This window comes from Bos indicus, chromosome 2 (assembly GCF_029378745.1).
Source record: "Bos indicus isolate NIAB-ARS_2022 breed Sahiwal x Tharparkar chromosome 2, NIAB-ARS_B.indTharparkar_mat_pri_1.0, whole genome shotgun sequence".
NCBI classification, from domain to species: domain Eukaryota; kingdom Metazoa; phylum Chordata; class Mammalia; order Artiodactyla; family Bovidae; genus Bos; species Bos indicus.
In genome coordinates, this window is record NC_091761.1 from 118,899,717 (window position 1) to 118,920,137 (window position 20,421).

General features: G+C 44.7%; 1 protein-coding gene across 2 annotated transcripts in view; it reads left to right on the top strand.

Annotated features, from left to right (window-relative positions):
* The window catches only part of PSMD1 (proteasome 26S subunit, non-ATPase 1), an 81,512-nt gene extending 75,897 nt beyond the window's left edge, over nt 1-5,615 (top strand). For both annotated transcript variants that reach the window (XM_019978454.2, XM_070773877.1), the window contains 2 exons: nt 3,406-3,561; nt 5,412-5,615. In XM_019978454.2, the coding sequence (XP_019834013.1) occupies nt 3,406-3,552 (147 nt within the window). In that variant the 3' untranslated portion in view covers nt 3,553-3,561; nt 5,412-5,615. The remainder of the gene's footprint in view (nt 1-3,405; nt 3,562-5,411) is intronic.
* The last annotated feature ends 14,806 nt before the right edge of the window (nt 5,616-20,421 follow it).

Genomic DNA, 20,421 nt, shown 5'->3' on the forward strand with positions numbered 1-20,421 from the left:
TACTACTTGGCCTGTAATGTTGAATGAATGAATTGTTAGAACCACCAGTGGAGAAGGGAATGGCAACCCACTCCAGTATTCTTGCCTGGAGAATCAATCCCATGGGCAGAGGAGAGCCTAGTGGGCTACAGTCCATGGGGTTGCAGAGTCGGACACAACTGAGCGACTTTTACTCACTCACCAGTGGACACATTATATTAGTCACTGTCTAATCTGCAACGCAGCTCACCTAAGTGACATGTTTCTAGAAAATATATTCTAACAGCATGCTTTCAAAACTGCTCTTGCCAGAACAGCTGTATTAGTACACAACCAGTGAACACTTTAAGCACACACAAGATACCCAGTGATTTTGACAGTTATGAAGAACTAAAGACAGCAAAGTATATGCTCAGTGTCATGACACCATATGAGGAGGCTGGTTTGCCTCAGCTGGAACTTAAATGATTGTTAAACCTTTGCTCAAATCAGAGGAAATATATTTCCTATGTCTGTGCCTGGCTGGCTGTTGGTAGGACCCCAGTCATACACATAGCCCCTCAGCAAAGACTGGGAGACTTATTCCCAGTATATAAGGATCTTCCTCACTAGTTATTAGCTGTCCAGTCAGATAACTGAGAGATTTCAGTGGTCACATACAACAAAAATACTCTCTAGAAAAGTCACAAAACATAACTTTTTTTTTTAATGGGCAAAGGATTTGAATAGGCATTTCTCCAAAAAGATTTACAAATGGCTAAAAGCACATGAAGACTCTCAACGTCATTCATCGTAAGGGAAATGTAAATCAAAACCACAAGGAGATGCTTCATCATACCTACTAATATACCTGTAATCAAAAAGGCAGACAGTAAATTTTAGATTAAAGTTAGCAAGGATGTGGGGAGATTGGAACCCTCAGATGGCACTGGTGTAGGAGTGTACAGTGTTGTTGCAGCCTCTATGGAAACCAGTTTGACAGTTCCTTGAAAAATTAAATGCGGGCATATCATATGACCCAGCAATTCCACTCCTTGGTATATGCCCAAGAGAATGAAAACCATGTCCACACAAACACTTGTGCACTGATGTTTATATCAGCTTTACACATAATAGCCAAAAGGGGTAAACAACTCAGATGTCCATCAAGTGGTGGGTGAATAAATAAAAATGATATGCACAATGGAATTTTATTCAGCCAAAAGAAATGACATAGTGATATATACCGCACCATGTTTGAACCTAAAAACATTAGCCTACGTGACAAAAGCCAGACACAAAAGACCACATGTTGTATGATTCTGTTTATTTGAGATGTCCAAAACAGACGAATCCATAGAAACAGAAGTTGTTTTAATGGTTGCAAGGGCTGGAAGTAGGGAAAAATGAAGACTGGCTGCTAATAGATGCAGAATTTCTTTTAGATTAAACATTCATCAGAATGTGCTCTTGAATTAGATAGTGGAGGTGGTTGTATGACTCTATGAATATACTTATGAAAAACACTGAATTGTATACTTAAAAGAGTTAATTTATATTATGTGAATTATATCTCAATTTTGGAAAAAAGACTGCCTCTGTGTGTTTGTGGTGAAGAAAAGAGTGCCCCCTGACTCATCTCCTCTAGTACCCTGCTGGCAGGGTCATCAGGTCCTTCCTCAGACATTGCGTTTAATCTTGAAAATGGGTTGCATTCCTACTGTTTCCTGTCCATCTTAAAAGACGCCTTACAGAGAGTGTGGAGCTTTTGGCAGCAGGAAGTGTCCCATTGTCTCTGTCTTCAGTTGTCACTAGCCTTCTCAGAAAACAGACTGTCGTATATCTTATTTTCTGGTTAGAGAATGTGTGAACTCTCTAACATATAAGGCATTAATAAATCTAAACCATGTAGGTATAAAAAGCTCTTCCTATATGTTGGTTATACTGCAGGATTTGGGTTGGAGGATTCCAGTTAAGCACGAAATAGTACTGTTACAACCTAGAGCCATTGTTTCCAAAATGCAGGAAGTCCTCTGCTGACTCTCCATTGGTCCTTTAGAGGTTCATACACACTTTTAGACCATGAAGTATTAAGATAGTGGCCAAGTAACTCTGTTCTTGGGTGAATACTGGTGGTAAAGTCAGGGACCATTCATAAAATGGTTTTTTTCAAGAAAACTTTTTAAGGAAAAGGGTTATAGATTAATATGTATGGATATGTGTGTATTGAGACAGGGGAAATAGTTTAGAAATTCATGCAGGCACACCAGTTTTATAGCGTGGCAGAGCAGGGTTCTGATGGGAAAATTAGATTAGGTTGAACCGCAGAGATGCTTATACATATGTGAATCATTTGACTAATGTGCTTGGGCTTCTTTTCCTTCCCAGTAATGTGCTTTGGTAGAAATGTGTTTTTTCCAGATGTGCCCTCCACTGTTGACTGATTTAATTAGAGAGAGCAGCTTTCCATTTCCTTTGACACAGGCAAGCAAATAGAATAAGATTGGTACACCAGAGATGGGCGAACAGTTTGGCTCTTGAATTTACCTTTTGCTAATATGTTTGGGAGAGGGCGTAATAGAATTGCTTCTACATTCTACTTCCCTTTTATTTCCCATCTAGTTTTTCACTGTCTTGCATCACAACGATTTGTAGATTAAAATGAAAAACACTCAGATATTTGTGATATTTATATTGTTCTGTCATTCTAAAATTTCTGGAGAAAAATACTCTTTTCATTTATAAATTGTCTTTTGTGTCCAAAATGATGCTTTTCACACAAATGATAAAAGGATCTATTAGATTGTGTGTCTTAAACTTTAGCATGCGTAAAAATCACCTGAGGATCTTGTTAAACACAAATTCAGAATTCTAAAGTAGGGCTAAGTTTTCTGCATTTCTAACAAGCTCTGACATGATAATGATGCTACTGGCCCAGGACCACATGTTAAGTAGCACAACATTAGAGTGCCTCGTTGGATAGTAAACATTTTCCCTGCAGTCCAGCTAAGGCTAGTACAGTACTAGGTAATGCTTCTTAAATCGGGATGCATTGTCCAAACAGAGCAACACCGCGTGTTCCACCCTCCAGAGCCATTGGATTAAATTTGAGGATACTCTTATAGCCAACAGTTATCTTTATCCTTTGTTATATACACTGGCAGTGCTGTCCACGTTCAGTCCTCAGACTAACCTGAAGGAATAGATGAGGAAGATATTATTAGCCCCATCTTACAGTTGAAAAGTTAAGTTACTGGTGTAGCCTCACACAGGGACAAATGCCAAGTTTCCTGACTGTCATCTAGGAGAGTGTAGTTCCAGTTTTCTACTTCCAAATCATTCTCATTCTCTTGGGGTACCATTTAACAAGTATGCACTCAAGATTGTGGAGCATTCTGGAAATATGAGTGGAGCTTGAGCATCTTCATTCCTTGCTCTGTTTAATAGCTGTCCATTGGAGGCATCATCATTCTGAAGGATACCAGTGAAGACATTGAAGAGCTGGTGGAACCCGTGGCAGCTCATGGCCCAAAAATCGAGGAGGAAGAACAAGAACCAGAACCTCCAGAACCATTTGAGTATATTGATGACTAAGGACCAGAGGTGCGTGTGGAGCAAAATTGTGTACCACGAGAAGTCTCTCTGTCGATTCTTCACAAATGTTTTTACAAGGACGTGATCTCACTTTGCCCTTCTGTTCTTAATCCCTATTTGTGTAAATGACATTAAAACTTCTCTTTATTTGACCTCTTCCTGAATATGTAACCACCAATTCCTTTTTCTTTTTTTCTTGATTCTCTTCCCCTAGTCTAGTGTTCTGCCAGTTCTATTCAAAGTGGCTGATCTGCAAACTGTTTTCATAGGTCCCTGAGGAAGGGGCTTGCTCCAGAATGTAACTCAATGCTTCGCTCATCAAAAAGCCTTGCTATTCTCTAACCCCCCCAAAAAATAACTGAACTGTCTGTCTATTCAGTAATGGAGTTGATTTCCATTCTGATGTAAGCTCCTTCTTGTGGATCAGTTATAGTTTGTGGACTGGCACTGTTCTGTAGATTACACTTTGAGTAGCACAAGTCTGAATTTCTCATGATTCTTCTCTCTTTCCTTTGGTAATACTTCGGGCTCTAAAAGCCTTACAATTCATTTATTCAGTGAAGCTACTGAACATCTAATATGTATAAGACAATAGTGCTTATTGGTACTTGTGGTCAGTTAGACTGTAAACAAAGCTTTGTCCAGTTGAAAAAGATAATTATTATGCTAGTTTCCTAACCGAAGGGGATTTTTAGGTGCAAAAGATTGCAATTTCACAAAATTATCATTCTGTTCCTCTATTTTTTTTTCAAATGGGTGTTACATATTTGAAGATGCAATTCCCTGGTGGCTCAGAAGATTAAAAAATCCACCTGCAGTGCAGAAGACCTGGGTTCAGTCCCTGGGTTGGGAAGATCCCTTAGAGGAGGGCATGGCAACACACTCCAGTGTTCTTGCCTGGAGAATCACCATGGGCAGAGGAGCCTGGAGGGCTACAGTTCATGGGGTCACAAAGAGTCGGACACCACCGAGCAACTAAGCACAAACTGTATAATCAAGGTTCTCTAATCCCACCGTAGGACAAATAGGTTATAAAACAAACATGAATTGTACTCTTCAAAGAAGATAAGAATAGTATCGTTATGACAAAGGAAAAATACATTTTAAATGTCATATTGCAGATCTAGCTTCATAAGTAACAATTAAAGCTTTCTCAGATAAATAATTAAGGCAGAAACCCTGCTCTTAGTAGCAACATATAGTCAGACCCCCAAGAGACAATTTTCAGATTGATAACTTCTATTCCTGCTTTTGAAAATTACCTTTCAGCTCTTGCTGGTTTCCTAAGCTTTACCCAACCCGCACACAGCAGTATTAATACCCTGAGCTCTCAGTTTGTGTGCAGAACTGAGCTCACGTTAGCCCCTGGCAGCCTTTCACAATCCCTTACTGAAAACCTCCCAATTAAGTCTTTCAGGGCCGTGAACTACCAGATGGCGTAGAAGTTTTCAGTTGGAAATTGGATTCTTGTTAGTTTTTAAAAGGGCAAAACATTCAGTCCAATAAGAATCTGAAACCTATAGTCTGTCTTAGTACAAACTGGCATATTGAGACTGTATCAGCAGGGTTAGGAGCTTGGTTTTTTGGTTTATTTTGTTATGTCTTGGCTGCACCAGGCCACATGCACGATCCTAGTTCCCAGACCAGGGATCAAATTTGTGCCCCTTGTGGTGGAGGTGTGACGTCTTAACCATTGGACCGCCAGGAAAGTCCCTAGGGGCTAGTTTTAAAGTTCAACATCTAGTGTCTTTGGGGCAGTGCGAGGTGGGAGGGTGGGGGGGTGGGGGGGTGGTTTGTTGTTGTTGGTTTTTAATGTTTTTAAGAGTAACCCTAGCTTCTCCCTCTCCCCACTACCCCAGGATCTTATTGCTCACCTGAAGAAGATTGTCCAGGCTCATATTGGAAATGCCTGTGAGGAAATTTATGCTGAGACCTGCTATTCACTGCATGTATCATTGCCTCTGTGCTGACCTTGTCTGCAAGTCTTTGGTTGAAGAGATGGTATATGACTAGTGTTCTCTTTCACACAACTTGGTTTTCAAATAAATATATTAAGATCTTCAGATGGACAAGAACTTCTTGTTTGTTTTTCAGACTGGATTGTAAATAAATGGATCGAATACTATTCTCCCCACCATGAAACCCCTAAACCCAAAGAGCTGAATCTGATTCCTGGGGTGAATAGGCATGACTTTAATATCAGTGAAGGAGTTAAACTATTTTATAAATTATTTGAAAAATAATGGGAAAAAAATAAGAAACACAACCACCCTTGTTTATTCAGTTCAGTTCATTTTAGTCGCTCAGTCATGTCCGACTCTTCACAACCCCATGGACCACAGCACACCAGGCTTCCCTGTCCATCACCAACTCCTGGAGTTTATTCAAACTCATGTCCATTGAGTCTGTGATGCCATCCAACCATCTCATCCTCTGTCATCCCCTTCTCCTCCTGCCTTCAATCTTTGCCAGCATCAGGGTCTTTTCAAATGAGTCAGCTCTTTGCATCAGGTAGCCAAAGTATTGGAGTTTCAGCTTCAGCATCAGTCCTTCCAGTGAGCACCCAGGACTCATCTCCTTTAGGATGGACTGGTTGGATCTCCTTGCAGTCTAAGGGACTCTCAAGAGTCTTCTCCAGCACCACAGTTCAAAAGCATCAATTCTTCGGTGCTCAGCTTTCTTTATAGTCCAACTCTCACATCCATACATGACCACTGGAAAAACCATAGCCTTGATGAGATGGACCTTTGTTGGCAAAGTAATGTCTCTGCTTTTTAATATGCTGTCTAGGACGGTCATAGCTTTTCTTCCAGAGACAAGCACCTCTTGGCTGCAGTCACCAGCTGCAGTGATTTTGGAGCCCAAGAAAATAAAGTCAGCTACTGTTTTCCACTGTTTACCCATCCATTTGCCATGAAGTGATGGGACCAGATTCCATGATCTTAGTTTTCTGAATGTTGAGCTTTAAGACAACTTTTTTACTCTCTTTCATTTTCTTCAAGAGGCTCTTTAGTTCTTCACTTTCTGCCATAAGGGTGGTGTCATCTCCATATCTGAGGTTATTGATATTTCTCCCGGCAATCTTGATTCCAGTTTGGGCTTCATCCAGCCCAGTGTTTCTCATGATGTACTCTGCATATAAGTTAAATAAACAGGGTGACAATATACAGCCTTGACAAACTCCTTTTCCTATTTGGAACCAGTCTGTTGTTCCATGTCCAGTTCTAACTGTTGCTTCCTGGCCTGCATATAGGTTTCTCAAGAGGCAGGTCAGGTGGTCTGGTTTTCCCATCTCTTGAAGAATTTTCCACAGTTGACTGTGATCCACACAGTCAAAGGCTTTGGCATAGTCAATAAAGCAGAAATAGATGTTTTTCTAGAACGCTTGCTTTTTCAGTGATCCAGCAGATGTTGGCACTTTGATCTCTGGTTCCTCTGCCTTTTCTAAAACCAGCTTGAACATCAGGAAGTTCACAGTTCACGTATCACTGAAGCCTGGCTTGGAGAATTTTGAGCATTACTTTACTAGTGTGTGAGATGAGTGCAGTTGTGCGGTTATTTGAGCATTCTTTGGCATTACCTTTCTTTGGGATTGGAATGAAAACTGACCTTTTCCAGTCCTGTGGCCACTGCTGAGTTTTCCAAATTTGCTGGCATATTGAATGCAGCACTTTCACAGCATCATCTTTCAGGATTTGAAATAACTCAACTGGAATTCCATCACCTCCACTAGCTTTGTTCGTAGTGATGCTTCCTAAGGCCCACTTTACTTCACATTCCAGGATGTCTGTCTCTAGGTGAGTGATCACACCATCATGATTATCTGGGTCGTGAAGATCTTTTTTGTACAGTTCTTCTGTGTATTCTCGCCAACTCTTCTTAATATATTCTGCTTCTGTTAGGTCCATACCATTTCTGTCCTTTATTGAGCCCATCTTTGCATGAAATGTTCCCTTGGTATCTCTAATTTTCTTGAAGAGATCTCTAGTCTTTCCCATTCTGTTGTTTTCCTCTATTTCTTTGCATTGATCGCTGAGGAAGGCTTTCTTATCTCTCCTTGCTGTTCTTTGGAACTCTGCATTCAAATGGGTATCAGATCAGATCAGACCAGTTGCTCAGTCGTGTCCGACTCTGCGACCCCATGAATCGCAGCACGCCAGGCCTCCCTGTCCATCACCAACTCCCGGAGTTCACTGAGACACGTCCATCGAGTCAGTGATGCCATCCAGCCATCTCATCCTCTGTCGTCCCCTTCTCCTGCCCCCAATCCCTCCCAGCATCAGAGTCTTTTCCAATGAGTCAACTCTTGTGAGGTGGCCAAAGTACTGGAGTTTCAGCTTTAGCATCATTCCTTCCAAAGAAATCCCAGGGCTGATCTCCTTCAGAATGGACTGGTTGGATCTCCTTGCAGTCCAAGGGACTCTCAACAGTCTTCTCCAACACCACCATTCAAAAGCATCAATTCTTCAGCGCTCAGCCTTCTTCACAGTCCAACTCTCACATCCATACATGACCACAGGAAAAACCATAGCCTTGACTAGACGAACCTTTGTTGGCAAAATAATGTCTCTGCTTTTGAATATGCTATCTAGGTTGGTCATAACTTTCCTTCCAAGGAGTAAGTGTCTTTTAATTTCATGGCTGCAGTCACCATCTGCAGTGATTTTGGAGCCCAGAAAAATAAAGTCTGACACTGTTTCCACTGTTTCCCCATCTATTTCCCATGAAGTGGTGGGACCGGATGCCGTGATCTTCGTTTTCTGAATGTTGAGCTTTAAGCCAACTTTTTCACTCTCCACTTTCATTTTCATCAAGAGGCTTTTGAGTTCCTCTTCACTTTCTGCCATAAGGGTGGTGTCATCTGCATATCTGAGGTTATTGATATTTCTCCCGTCAATCTTAATTCCAGCTTGTGTTTCTTCCAGTCCAGCGTTTCTCATGATGTACTCTACATATAAGTTAAATAAACAGGGTGACAATATACAGCCTTGACGAACTCCTTTTCCTATTTGGAACCAGTCTGTTGTTCCATGTCCAGTTCTAACTGTTGCTTCCTGACCTGCATGCAAATTTCTTAAGAGAATATCTTTCCTTTTCTCCTTTGCTTTTTGCTTATCTTTGTTTCACAGCTATTTGTAAGACCTCCTCACAGCCATTTTGCTTTTTTGCATTTCTTTTTCTTGGGGATGGTCTTGATCCCTGTCTCCTGTACAATGTCACGAACCTCCATCCATAGTTCACAGGCACTCTTTGTCTATCAGATCTAGGCCCTTAAATCTATTTCTCACTTCCACTGTATAATCGTAAGGGATTTGATTTAGGTCATACCTGAATGGTCTAGTGGTTTCCCCTACTTTCTTCAATTTAAATCTGAAATTGGCAATAAGGAGTTCATGATCTGAGCCACAGTCAGCTCCCGGTCTTGTTTTTGCTGACTGTGTAGAGCATCTCCATCTTTGGTTGCAAAGAATGTAATCAGTCTGATTTCAGTGTTGGCCATCTATTGATGTCCATGTGTAGAGTCTTCTCTTGTGTTGTTGGAAGAGGGTGTTTGCTATGACTAGTGCATTCTCTTGGCAAAACTCTATTAGGCTTTGCCCTGCTTCGTTCTGTACTCTTAAGGCCAAATTTGCCTGTTACTCCAGGTGTTTCTTGACTTCCTACTTTTGCATTCCAGTCCCCTATAATGAAAAGGACATCTTTTTTGGGTGTTAGTTTTAAAAGGTCTTGTAGGTCTTCAAAGAACCATTCAGCTTCTTCAGTGTTACTGGTTGGGGCATAGACTTGGATTACTGTGATACTGAATGGTTTGCCTTGGAAATGAACAGAGATCATTCTGTCGTTTTTGAGATTGCATCCAAGTACTGCATTTCGGACTCTTTGGCTGACCATGATGGCTACTCCATTTCTTCTAAGGGATTCCTGCCCACAGTAGTAGATATAAGGGTCATCTGAGTTAAATTCACCCATTCAGTTCCATTTTAGTCTCTGATTCCTAGAATGTCGACGTTCACTCTTGCCATCTCCTGTTTGACCACTTCCAATTTGTCTTGATTCATGGACCTGACATTCCAGGTTCCTATGCAATATTGTTCTTTACAACATTGGACCTTGCTTCTGTCACCAGTCACATCCACAACTGGGTGTTGCTTTTGCTTTGGCTCCATCTCTTCATTCTTTCTGGAGTTATTTCTCCACTGATCTCCAGTAGCATATTGGGCACCTACCAACCTGGGGAGTTCATCTTTCAGTGTCCTATCTTTTTGCCTTTTCATACTGTTCATGGGGGTTCTCAAGGCAAGAATACTGAAGTGGTTTGCTATTCCCTTCTCCAGTAAGACGGTAGGCGCTGAGAGAGGGTATCAGAGGGAAGACAGACTGAAACCACAATCACAGAAAACTAACCAGTCTAATCACATGGACCACAGCCTTGTCTAACTCAATGAAACGAAGCCATGCCGTGTAGGGCCACCCAAGATGGACGGGTCTTGGTGGAGAGTTCTGACAAAATGTGGTCCACTGGAGAAGGGAATGGCAAACCACTTCAGTATTCTTGCCTTGAGAACACTTGTTTATTACTCCAAGAATTCTCTGCATTTTTATTAATGGGATTGAGGATGTAGAGTGCTGTTCAGTTACTGAGGAAGTCCCTTTAATGATCCAAGGGAAATGAAGTCTACTTAGGCACCTCAGAAGCTTTTTTTTTTTTTTAATAAGCTTTACTTCTTGTTTCCTGCTTTTGATCCTGTTTTGGACAATAGGTATAAACTTATTTAACCACAAGACCTGATTGTGTACCCTTTTTTCCTTCTTTTCTAACTTTTTCCCCATGTTTCCTTTTTAAATTGAGATATAATTTAAATGTAATAAAAAAAAATGCAGACATTTGGTTCTGTAGGGTATTTTTGTGCCTTGGCCTTCAATCATTAAAGTAGGTAGTTTCCAACATTTATACATAAATGATTCTTTACTCCAGCGTTGATTTTGTCACTTTGTGATTTAAGATGTAGCCTCCTGCATCTAAGGAAAAGAAAATTAATCTTAGAGGAAACTAACTCCTGGATAGATGAGCAGTGTCCATTCATCCATCACAGCTTTACTGTTAGGTCTAGGTCTAAAGATTATTGATTCCAAAGGATGGCTCCACTCACTGGTTAATTTCATTGTTTCCCCTCCTTTGTAAATTCCTTGTTTCCTCAATATCAGATGATTTCTATAAAAGAGATTATCTCATTTCCTAGCCTCTCATTAGCTATATCCTTCCTCTTCAAGGTCTTAACATTGCTTGCATTTCAGACAGTTATCACTACCATTTCCCATAATATATGAAATGTTTAAAAAAAAACAGAAGTCTCTCAGTGATGTCACTGCCCAAAATTGAGTAGTCTGGGAAAAGTGGTACATTCACTGGTCTCTGGCCAAAGTTAATAAATTCTTTCTAAAATAGTGGGTTGCTCCCTGAAGGAGCAGTCAGCACCAGTTCCTGGTAAGCAGTGCCATTTAGAATTTGTTATCTTGGTCTTAAATCTTAAGGTTACAACTTTTAAAAATGCAAGCTGTTGAGATAAAACGTCTATTTGAGTCAGACTGTGATGGGATGGTATCTCTTTTCCTGATTTTTTCCCTCTAGATTTCCTAAGATACTCATAGCATTGAGATAACCAAGGTGCAGAGAAATCTAAAGTGAAATAGAATAGAGTGAAACAAGGTCCTGTATGGAGATGGACAGGAGCTAGAATTGACACATTCAATAGAAGAAGCAGAAGCGAGAGTGGCAGTGCTTACTCAGGTGGTGTTTGTGTGGACACTGATTCAGAGTTGAAGGCAAGGGGGTGCCTTACAGGCACCAAAAACCATGTAAGCAAAGCACGTCCAGCCTCTTCTCCCCCTTGAGGGGCATGGGAACCCCTCCATCTAGTGATCCAACCAGATACCCAGAAAGGCTTCACCCTTGACTCAGGTTTACCCTCTCAAACATCTCTCCACTTCACCGACCCTCCTTCCCCACTCTTCACTACCCTTCGTTCAAGTACTTACCTGTCCTTCTGCCTCCAGACTTGCCCAGTATTGCCCCTGCGGTCCTCATTTACTGGCTCCGCATTTGTCTTGCTTACCGTTAAAACCCTAGCACACAATGTGTGATCATATATCCTTGGACTCTAATTGTTAGAATGGTGAGAGCTACACCTGAGCACTAAGAACAACTGGGACAGAACCCCTGAGCACAGGGAGGAGATTAATTCAAACGTCTCTCGTGTATCTCCTGCAGTGACTAAACTACTAAGAACTGCTTTTCAGGTGGTTTTACTCTTGAAGAACCTTGGCTTTTCTTTGTGTGTACATGTAAGATAATGTGTCTGCAGTCTCTAACTGGCATGAGATGATGATAAGTGAACTTGGGCCAAGAAGTTTTCATGACTTTGTCTCAGTCCCCTCCCCAACCTCCTTATTATCCTCATCATAAATGAGATGACACTTCAGCTTTTCACAGAAAATCCCTTAGAAGGTCCTAAGCTCAATTGTTTGTAGCACTCAAGTTTTTTTTTTTCCCACCCTCTCATTTTTCACAGTGAAGAGCTAGAAGGGAGGGCCCTATCCAAAGCAAACTGCGTAATGGGAAGACGGTGGGCCCTGACTTCAGACTTTGGTTCACATCCAGATCTTGTCCCTTAATGGTTTCTTCATCTGTACAGAGGAAATAATGTTTACCTCAAGGTTGTGGGGATTAGATGATAATGGCTAATTAGTAAGTGCTTGCTACATGCTAGATATCAAGAAATCACATATATTGATTTATGCTTCACAACCACCTTGTGAGGTAGATGCTATTATGTTGAGAGAATCTATCTAGGTTAAAGAACCTAGCACTAAGCAGGTAGTCACTAATTTTTAGCTGAGTCGGAATGGTGTGGTCTACCCCTCATTTTACACATGAAGACACTCAAAAGAGTGAAGTCTACATCAAGCGCCATTTTTACAGTTGTGTCTCCAGTTCATCTTTCCACAAAGCAGGTCTCTGGCCTATTTGTTTTATGAGCTTATTTGATCCAAAGGCAGCAGACCTCCTAATAGCCATTTCTCTGCACGTTCTACATCCATACTCTGCTCCAAGTCTGTGTCTTCTTCCATTCTCCTAAACCAGTGTGCCTTTTAAGAAAGAGATTGTCAACAAAAGCATTATTTCCAGATACCCGTTGCCTCTACGTCACGGCCCACTGCTGACGGGCATTTCCCATCTGTTTGCTGGGATCTGGGCAGTCCTTTCTTTGGTGTGCATGCATTCAGTGATTGTCAAGTCAGTGAGTTATTTATTTATAATAAAATTGCATCCAGCAGATAATTACCTTCAAAGATCTTGGGCATTACACAGAGCTGGGACTTGGCAAGTGGTTGGACAGAGAGAAAGAGTTTCCCACCAAGCCGTGTTCCCATGACCTGGTGTGAGCAGCCTCTGACTCACGCCGTGATCTTCTCTCAGAAGCCCTGGTTTATGTTCTAAAGATTTAGGAGGTTTACATGCATCCCAGGCTCTCTGCTTATGCTGGGTATGAACCAACCCCTCCAAAACAAGGAATAAACATATTCCTTCCTTTGTTCTTGGATTAGAAGCCTGGTGGAGTTCCTCACTTACACCTCACCGCTAGCCCCGGTAATCAGTCTCTCTGAGCAGCTCCCAGGCACGTATGACACATGGTTGGCAGGCGATTCGTTGTTCTTGAGTGATTTCCTGTGTGTATGGGATTTTTACTGCCCAGCCAGCTTATAAATAAGCTCTTTAAGGGCAAGTTCCAACGTATCTCCCCAAGTCCCTGTCACAGTGTTTGAGACAGCATGCCTACTGGCTTCAGACTAAACAAGTGGTTGTCTGAGGAGACTTTACAAATAACTGAGGAAAGAAGAGAAGCAAAAGGCAAGGGAGAAAGGGAAAGATATACCCAACTGAATGCAGAGTTCCAGAGAATAGTAAGGAGAGATGAGAAGGCTTCTTGAATGATCAGTGCAAAGAAATAGAGGAAAACAGTAGCTTCTGTGTGCTAGGCACTCTGTTCAGCACATTATTTTACTCAGATGACCATTTTCAACCCTTACAATTCTAAATGTTACCATCCCCGTTTTACAAAAAAATGAGACTTCTAGAGGATGAGGGTATCTAGCAAGTCATGAGGATGGAATTCAAACCCAGGTCTGTCTGATTACAAAACCTGTATCTTTTGGGTTTGCTTTTGCTTATTTATTTGCTTTTGCTCATTACTCTTGAGAGTCCCTTGGACTGCACAGAGATCAGACCAGTCAATCCTAAAGGAAATCAACCCTGAATATTCATTGGAAAGACTGATGCTGAAGCTGAAGCTCCAATACTTTGGCCACCTGATATAGAGCCAACTCATTGAAGAAGACCCTGATGCTGGGAAAGAGTGAGGACAAGAAGAGAAGGGGACGACAGAGGATGAGATGGTTGGATGGCATCACCAACTTGATGGACATGAGTCTGAGCAAGCTCCAGGAGTTGGTGATGGACAGGGAAGCCTGGCATGCTGCAGTCCATGGGGTCTCAAAGAGTCAGAGACAACTTAGTGACAGAACAACAATAGCTTATTGTAGCCACTATGGCAGTGGCTAAACTCAATTCAAGTCCAACTCAGAAATCACTTTAGCTGGCACTCAGGTGATCCTGATAAAGGTGATCCTGAGACCACACTGAGAAACACTCCTACACAAAGGGGTCTCCAGAGCTGGGTCCCCTTGCTGTTTAGATGGGGTGTGGACACAGGGCTAGTCAGGACCCCAGAACCCCTCCAACCACACAGCCATCTGCAAAACCCTCCTTAGAGGACAGATGTCTCTAGAGGCAAGGCAGGACACACCTGGAGGCAGTTACTCCCCAAAGGAAAGGCCTTCAGAACCCAAATTGGCAGACCAAGTGGCAGAAAGTGGGAGTGCTGTCCTGCTGGGGCCGCTTGCACCGGTCTGGCTTGTAGTACATGTGATACATGGCACCAGGCTTGTTGGCCCCCTACCATCTCCAGAATACCCTACCTTCACCTTGGCGACTGCTGCTTGCCAGCAAAATGAACTTTGGATTTGTCTAACAGCATATTCGGAGAAGGCATTGGCACCCCACTCCAGTACTCTTGCCTGGGAAATCCCATGGACAGAAGAGCCTGGTAGGCTGCAGTCCATGGGGTCGCTAAGAGTCAGACACGACTGAGCGACTTCACTTTCACGCATTGGAGAAGGAAATGGCAACCCACTCCAGTGTTCTTGCCTGGAGAATCCCAGGGACAGAGGAGCCTGGTGGGCTGCCATCTATGGGGTCGCACAGAGTTGGACCCGACTGATGCGACTTAGCAGCAGCACCAGCAGCAACAGCATATTTAAAGAGATGCTATGCTCTCTTACCCAGAGCCCTGTGGTAGGCATACCGAGGAGCTAAGAGAGCTAGCAGGGGCAGTCACAATGTACCCAACCAGGGCCCCCAGCCTGACATCCTCTGTGGCTTAAAGTGACCCAGCAAGATCCAAATGCATTGCCTTGCCTGAGCAGACAGTGCCTGTGAGCGGATGCCCAACAGTCAGTCCTTGCCTGGAATCTTCAGGCCCCAAGCCAGCCCCACAGAGGCCTGGACATAGGTGCCTCGTCCTCTCCACTCTGCAGTGTTCTCTGGAGGCTGTGTTGAGTCTAGGAAGACCTCAGCCAGCAGCAGGGTAAACCATGCTCCAGGGTCAAACGGGGGCAGCAAGGCCAAATTCCCCATCAGCAGGCAGGAGTGTCTGCCAGAGCCAGCGGGGCAGAGGCCCAGGAAAAAATAATTTAATTTTTCTTAAAATAATTCGATCAACATATATTTGCAATTCAAATAGTCTTTATGGGAAAAATGAACAAATTATTAGACTTCTTTACATTTATTCCATGGCTTAGAAATGCTTTTATTTTTAATGGCAGTAATAGGGTCGGGTGAGGGAGGCACCATAATCTTCTTGTGCTTTGATCTCTATTTATTTTATTTATTTATTTATTGACTTGGCTGCAACAACAGGTCATAGTTGAGGATCTATAGCTGAGACGTGTGGAATCTAGTTCCTGGACCAGGGTTTGAACGAGGGCCCCCTACATTGGGAGGGTGGAGTCTTAGCCACTGGACCACCAGGGAAGTTCCTAGAACCTTTAAATGTCCTAATTCATTCCAAACAGGAACATGTAGTCTGTGCTTAGTTCCTCCACGTTCTCAAGCCACTGGTTCAAGACAAAGTCACACTCTGCAGTGGGGCTGACACTAATTGTTGTTACTGTTCAGTCGCTGACTCTTGTGACCCCATGAACTGCAGCACACCAGGCTACCCTGTTCTTCACTGTCTCCTGGAGCTTGCTCAAACTCATGTCCATTGAGTTGGTGATGCCATCCAACCACCACATCCTCTGTCGTCCCCTTCTCCTCTTGCCCTCAGTCTTTCCCAGCATCAGGGTCTTTTCCAATGAGTCAGTTCTTCGCATCAGGTGCCAAAGTATTAGAGCTTCAACTTTAGCATCAGTCCTTCCAATGAATATTCAGAGTTGATTTCCTTTAGGATTGACTGGTTTGATCTCCTTGCTGTCGAAGGGGCTCTCAAGAGTCTTCTCTAGCACAACAGTTCGAAAGCATCAATTCTTCAGTGCTCAGCCTTCTTTATGGTCCAATTCTCACAACCATACATGACTACTGGAAAAACCATAGTTCTGACTATGTGGACTGTCTAGGTTTGCCACAGCTTTTCTTCCAAAGAGCAAGAGTCTTAATTTCATGGCTGCAGTTACCATCTGCAGTGATTTTGGAGCCCAGGAAAAGAAAATCTGTCAGTGTTGCCCACAGGGAACATGGAAAAGCATTGTTTGTGGGGGCAAAGCCAGTGTGACTAAACAAATTGTGGAAATTAAATCCATAGATGACTGGATGTAGCTCACATTTCTCTACCACATTAGAGAAGGTCCAAGTTGCTCATTCCCTCCTGTATTCACTCATTCTCCAGTGAGCTTCTGTAATGTTTGCAGGCCAGCCACCATCTGCCTTCCTTCTGGGAACTGATGTCTGTGCCTTTATTTTTCCCTGAGGGAACTGGTGATGTCCTAGCTCAGCCTGGCTGCTTGCCATCACTCTTATCCCGCAGGCCTTGGTGACAGGCTCAGAGAAGAACACAGGGTCTGTCAGGACAATCCAAGCCAATAAGACCAATTCTGGAACCTCCTTTCCCACCCCTGGGAACCACTCTCTCCTCTACCTCTGACGTGACCCAGAGCTGAGCCTTGCTGCACACGAAGCCTGAATACAATGTCAACCCAGAGGAACCCGAGCTCAGAAGGGATCCAAAGCATCGCACACGCACCAAATCCAGCAGGACCTCCACTCCAGACTAGGAAGTGCCATGAGTGACAGATTCTCTTCTTTGCTTAAACAAAACACAGGGCACTTAGAGTTGAACTTTTGGAGTTTGATACCAAAAGATTACTTCAAGAGGAACTGTTGAAGAGGGGTGCTACGGGCTAAACTGTGTCCCCTCGAAGTTCGTATATGGAAGTCCTAACCACCAGTACCTCAGCGTATCTCCACACGTCTGTGGAGATGGGGCCTCTCAAGAGGTAGTTAAGTTAAAATGAATTCGTATGGATGGGCTCTAATCCTATGACTGGTGTCCTTGCAAGAGGGGATGAGGACACAGACAACACAGAGGTCAAAGGCAAATACGTAAGGACAAGCAAGAGGGCAGCTACCTGCAACCCGAGGAGAGAGGCCTCAGAAGAAACCAACCTGCTGACGCCTGATCTCAAGTTTCCAGCCTCCAGACTGTGATAAATTTCTGAGGTTTAAGTCACCCGGTCTCTAGTTTTTTGTATGGCAGCCCGAGAAAACTAATGCAGGGCTCTACTAGGGGACCACTGAGGTGACTGAACGGGGAGGGGGTAAGGGTGAGGATGTCACTACAGTCACCCACCAGGGAGATGAGGCTTGAATGAAGGAGGAGACAAGCGATAAAGAGAAGGACATGGATCTGAGAGAAAGTTTAGGCCACACTGACATAACTTGGTCACTGGCTATGATGAAGTGAGGGTAGGGATATCGAGCTTCTTGCTGGAGCCAGATAGCACCGTGTCCTTCAGGGGAGCGGGGGGAAGTCAGAGGCACCAAGTGGTGACCGTGAACTTTCCCTGTGTTTGTCCTCACGTGCCCCATGCCTCTCCCCACAGCAGGTTATTAGCTCCTCAGGCCCAGCTTGGTGGATTCAATCATCTCCCCTCTACCCTCACAGCCTGGAACCGGGCTTCTCAGGACAGGACCCGATCACCCCCGGAAGGAAAGCATGTCCCACACTGGTGGGGTGTGGGCATTTTTAATTCCCACTTGATTGGCCTTCCCTGGAGGCTCAGATGGTAAAGACTCTGTCTGCAATGCTGGAGACCCAGGTTCGATCCCTGGGTTGGGAAGATTCCATGGAGAGAGAAGCCTGGCTGGCTACAATCCAGGGGGTCACAAAGATTCGGACACGACTGAGCGACTTTCCCTTCACTTCAGGATCGGGGACCCCAACAGTGTTTCTGGTGGGAGCCCACCATGCTGGACATCGCACTAAGGGCAGCTGGAGTAGCACTGGGCTCTGTCTGGTCTGGAAATTTTCTGAGCCGTTCATCACCTTGAACTACCCAGTCAAAAAGTTGCACCACAGCAACTGCCTGAGGCCACGTGTATCAGACTGCTTTGTGTCCTCCCGTGCGGTCAACACAAGCTCATATATGAAAATAAAAGCTCCTTTAAATACACTGCTTTCCTTTTATTTCTTTCTATTACAGTGAGGACATTATAATGATCATTTTAAAATCAGGTGGGTGAGTGGGTTATATTATCTGGGGATTTCATTTTAGGGTAGGAAAGAGGCTATTATTACAAAGCATGTTAGAGAAGACAGCCTGAGAAGGTGAAGTAGACTCACCAACCAGGGCAGCGCCTCAGACTCAGTGGAGAGGCCCCCAAGGCCTCCCAGCCAGGGTGTTCCCTCAGGCCAAAACTGCACAGCCTCTACCCTATAAGGCCATGTGTGGGCTGAGCAAGCAGAGAAAATAAATGGGCTCCCCTTGCAGGCGCCTGCAGCTCTCACAGCTTCCTGGAGGGGAGAGAAGGGGGGCTGGGGTGGGTTAGGGGCGCAGCAGCCTCTCAGAGAGCCCCTTCCGCCCCCCAGAGGGCTTGGCCTGCACCATGCCCTGCTGCCGCTCCTGATTAAAGGATCCAGAGTGAGCCTCACTCCAGACCTTCAAGTGCAAGTAAAGAATGTTACCTTGTCTGCAGCCCCTTACTTCCTCCAGATAGGTACACACACATTTCCATAAGACACAATGCAAGTGTTAGACACACAGTCGTGTATGACTCTTCATGGCCCCATGGACTGTAACCTCCCATGCTCCCCTGTCCATGGGATTATCCTGGCCAGAATACTGGAGTGGGTTGCCATGCCCTTCTTCAGGGGATCTTCCCGATCCAGGGATCGAATCTGGGTCTCCTGCACTGCAGGCAGACTCTTTATCATCTGAACCACCAAGGCAGCCCATAAGACAGAGGGTTCTAGAAAATGTGAGTCAGAACAGACCAGAATCCTTGGGCTCTTGGGACCAGGACTGAGGAAAGGGCAGGGCAGAGAGAGAAAACGATCTTTGTCTTGGTTCCTTTCCAAACCTGTGTTCTGGATTCAGCACTGCTGCAGGAAATGGCAACAGACCTGGGCAGTTGTGTGGCCACAGCTCGCCTGGCCTGAGACCTGGCCTTCCAGAAACCTGGACAGCCTTGACACAAGGGGGTTCCAAGCCTTGCCTGGACACTGCGGGGAGCAGGGCCGCTATGGTGCACCACCATCCCGAATGACCCCTGGATACAGCAGTGGGTCAGCCAGCACCCCAAGACTAGCACTCAGCCCCCTTAGAAGGCCAAGCACTGCTCCTCTCATCTGCTCCTCACCCACCCTAACCCCAAAGAGCTTATCTGAGTATTTCTTCCAAATAAATCCAGTGCTCAGCCTATGAGAAAATCTGGAGAAAGAAATTTCCTTCCTCTCCATCCACATGGCCCCCTTCACCCTCCTAGCCCAGCCTTGGTTGTTGGGCTTCACCACTCACAGCCCAGCTGGGAAGCCTTGAAACAGAGCAGTTCCCCCTCTCCGCATCCACCAGCCAACAGGCCCAGAGCAAAGGTGCTGCTGCACCTAAAGGGCTCCAGCTTCCAGCCGGGAGCTGAAGGGATGGACGGAGGCCCCTTCACAGCAGGAGGGCCCCTCCCAGGGACTTCTCTGACTCTACAGTTTTCTCCTGTGATCCCGCTGACTCCAGAGCCTGTGGCCAGTGCAGTAGTCCCAAAGACCCGTGAGTCTGCGATGGGATCCGGCTGCTAGAGGCTGGCCAGCGATCCAAGCCTCAGACTGTTTTGCAGTGTTTGATGAAGGACCTTTCTGGTCCTTCCCGGATGTGCCCAGTCCCCGGGAGGCTGACTTCTAGCCCTGTGAGCTGACCTCTGTCAGGACTATCCCAGAGCCTCAGCTGGGCCATATTTGCCTGAACCCGAAGGATGGACAGGGTTCATATCATCTTTCCTGGACAGCTTCTCAGGCCCTCCTGAGAGCAGGGGCTGCACACACTCAATGTGGGGTGGGGGTGCATTAACTCTATTTACCAGAAACTTCTGAGCCTGGACCAGATGCTGCCACACTGTAGCTACTCTGACATCTCTGCCTACTTCTCCCCCAGGATCTTGGCAGGCCCTCCTGGGACTAGGCACAGAGGAGAAGGCCACTCCCCTGTCGCAGCGGAAGGGAGGAGGAGGAGGTCACAGACCTGGATGAGGGCAGTCTCCATGTCCCC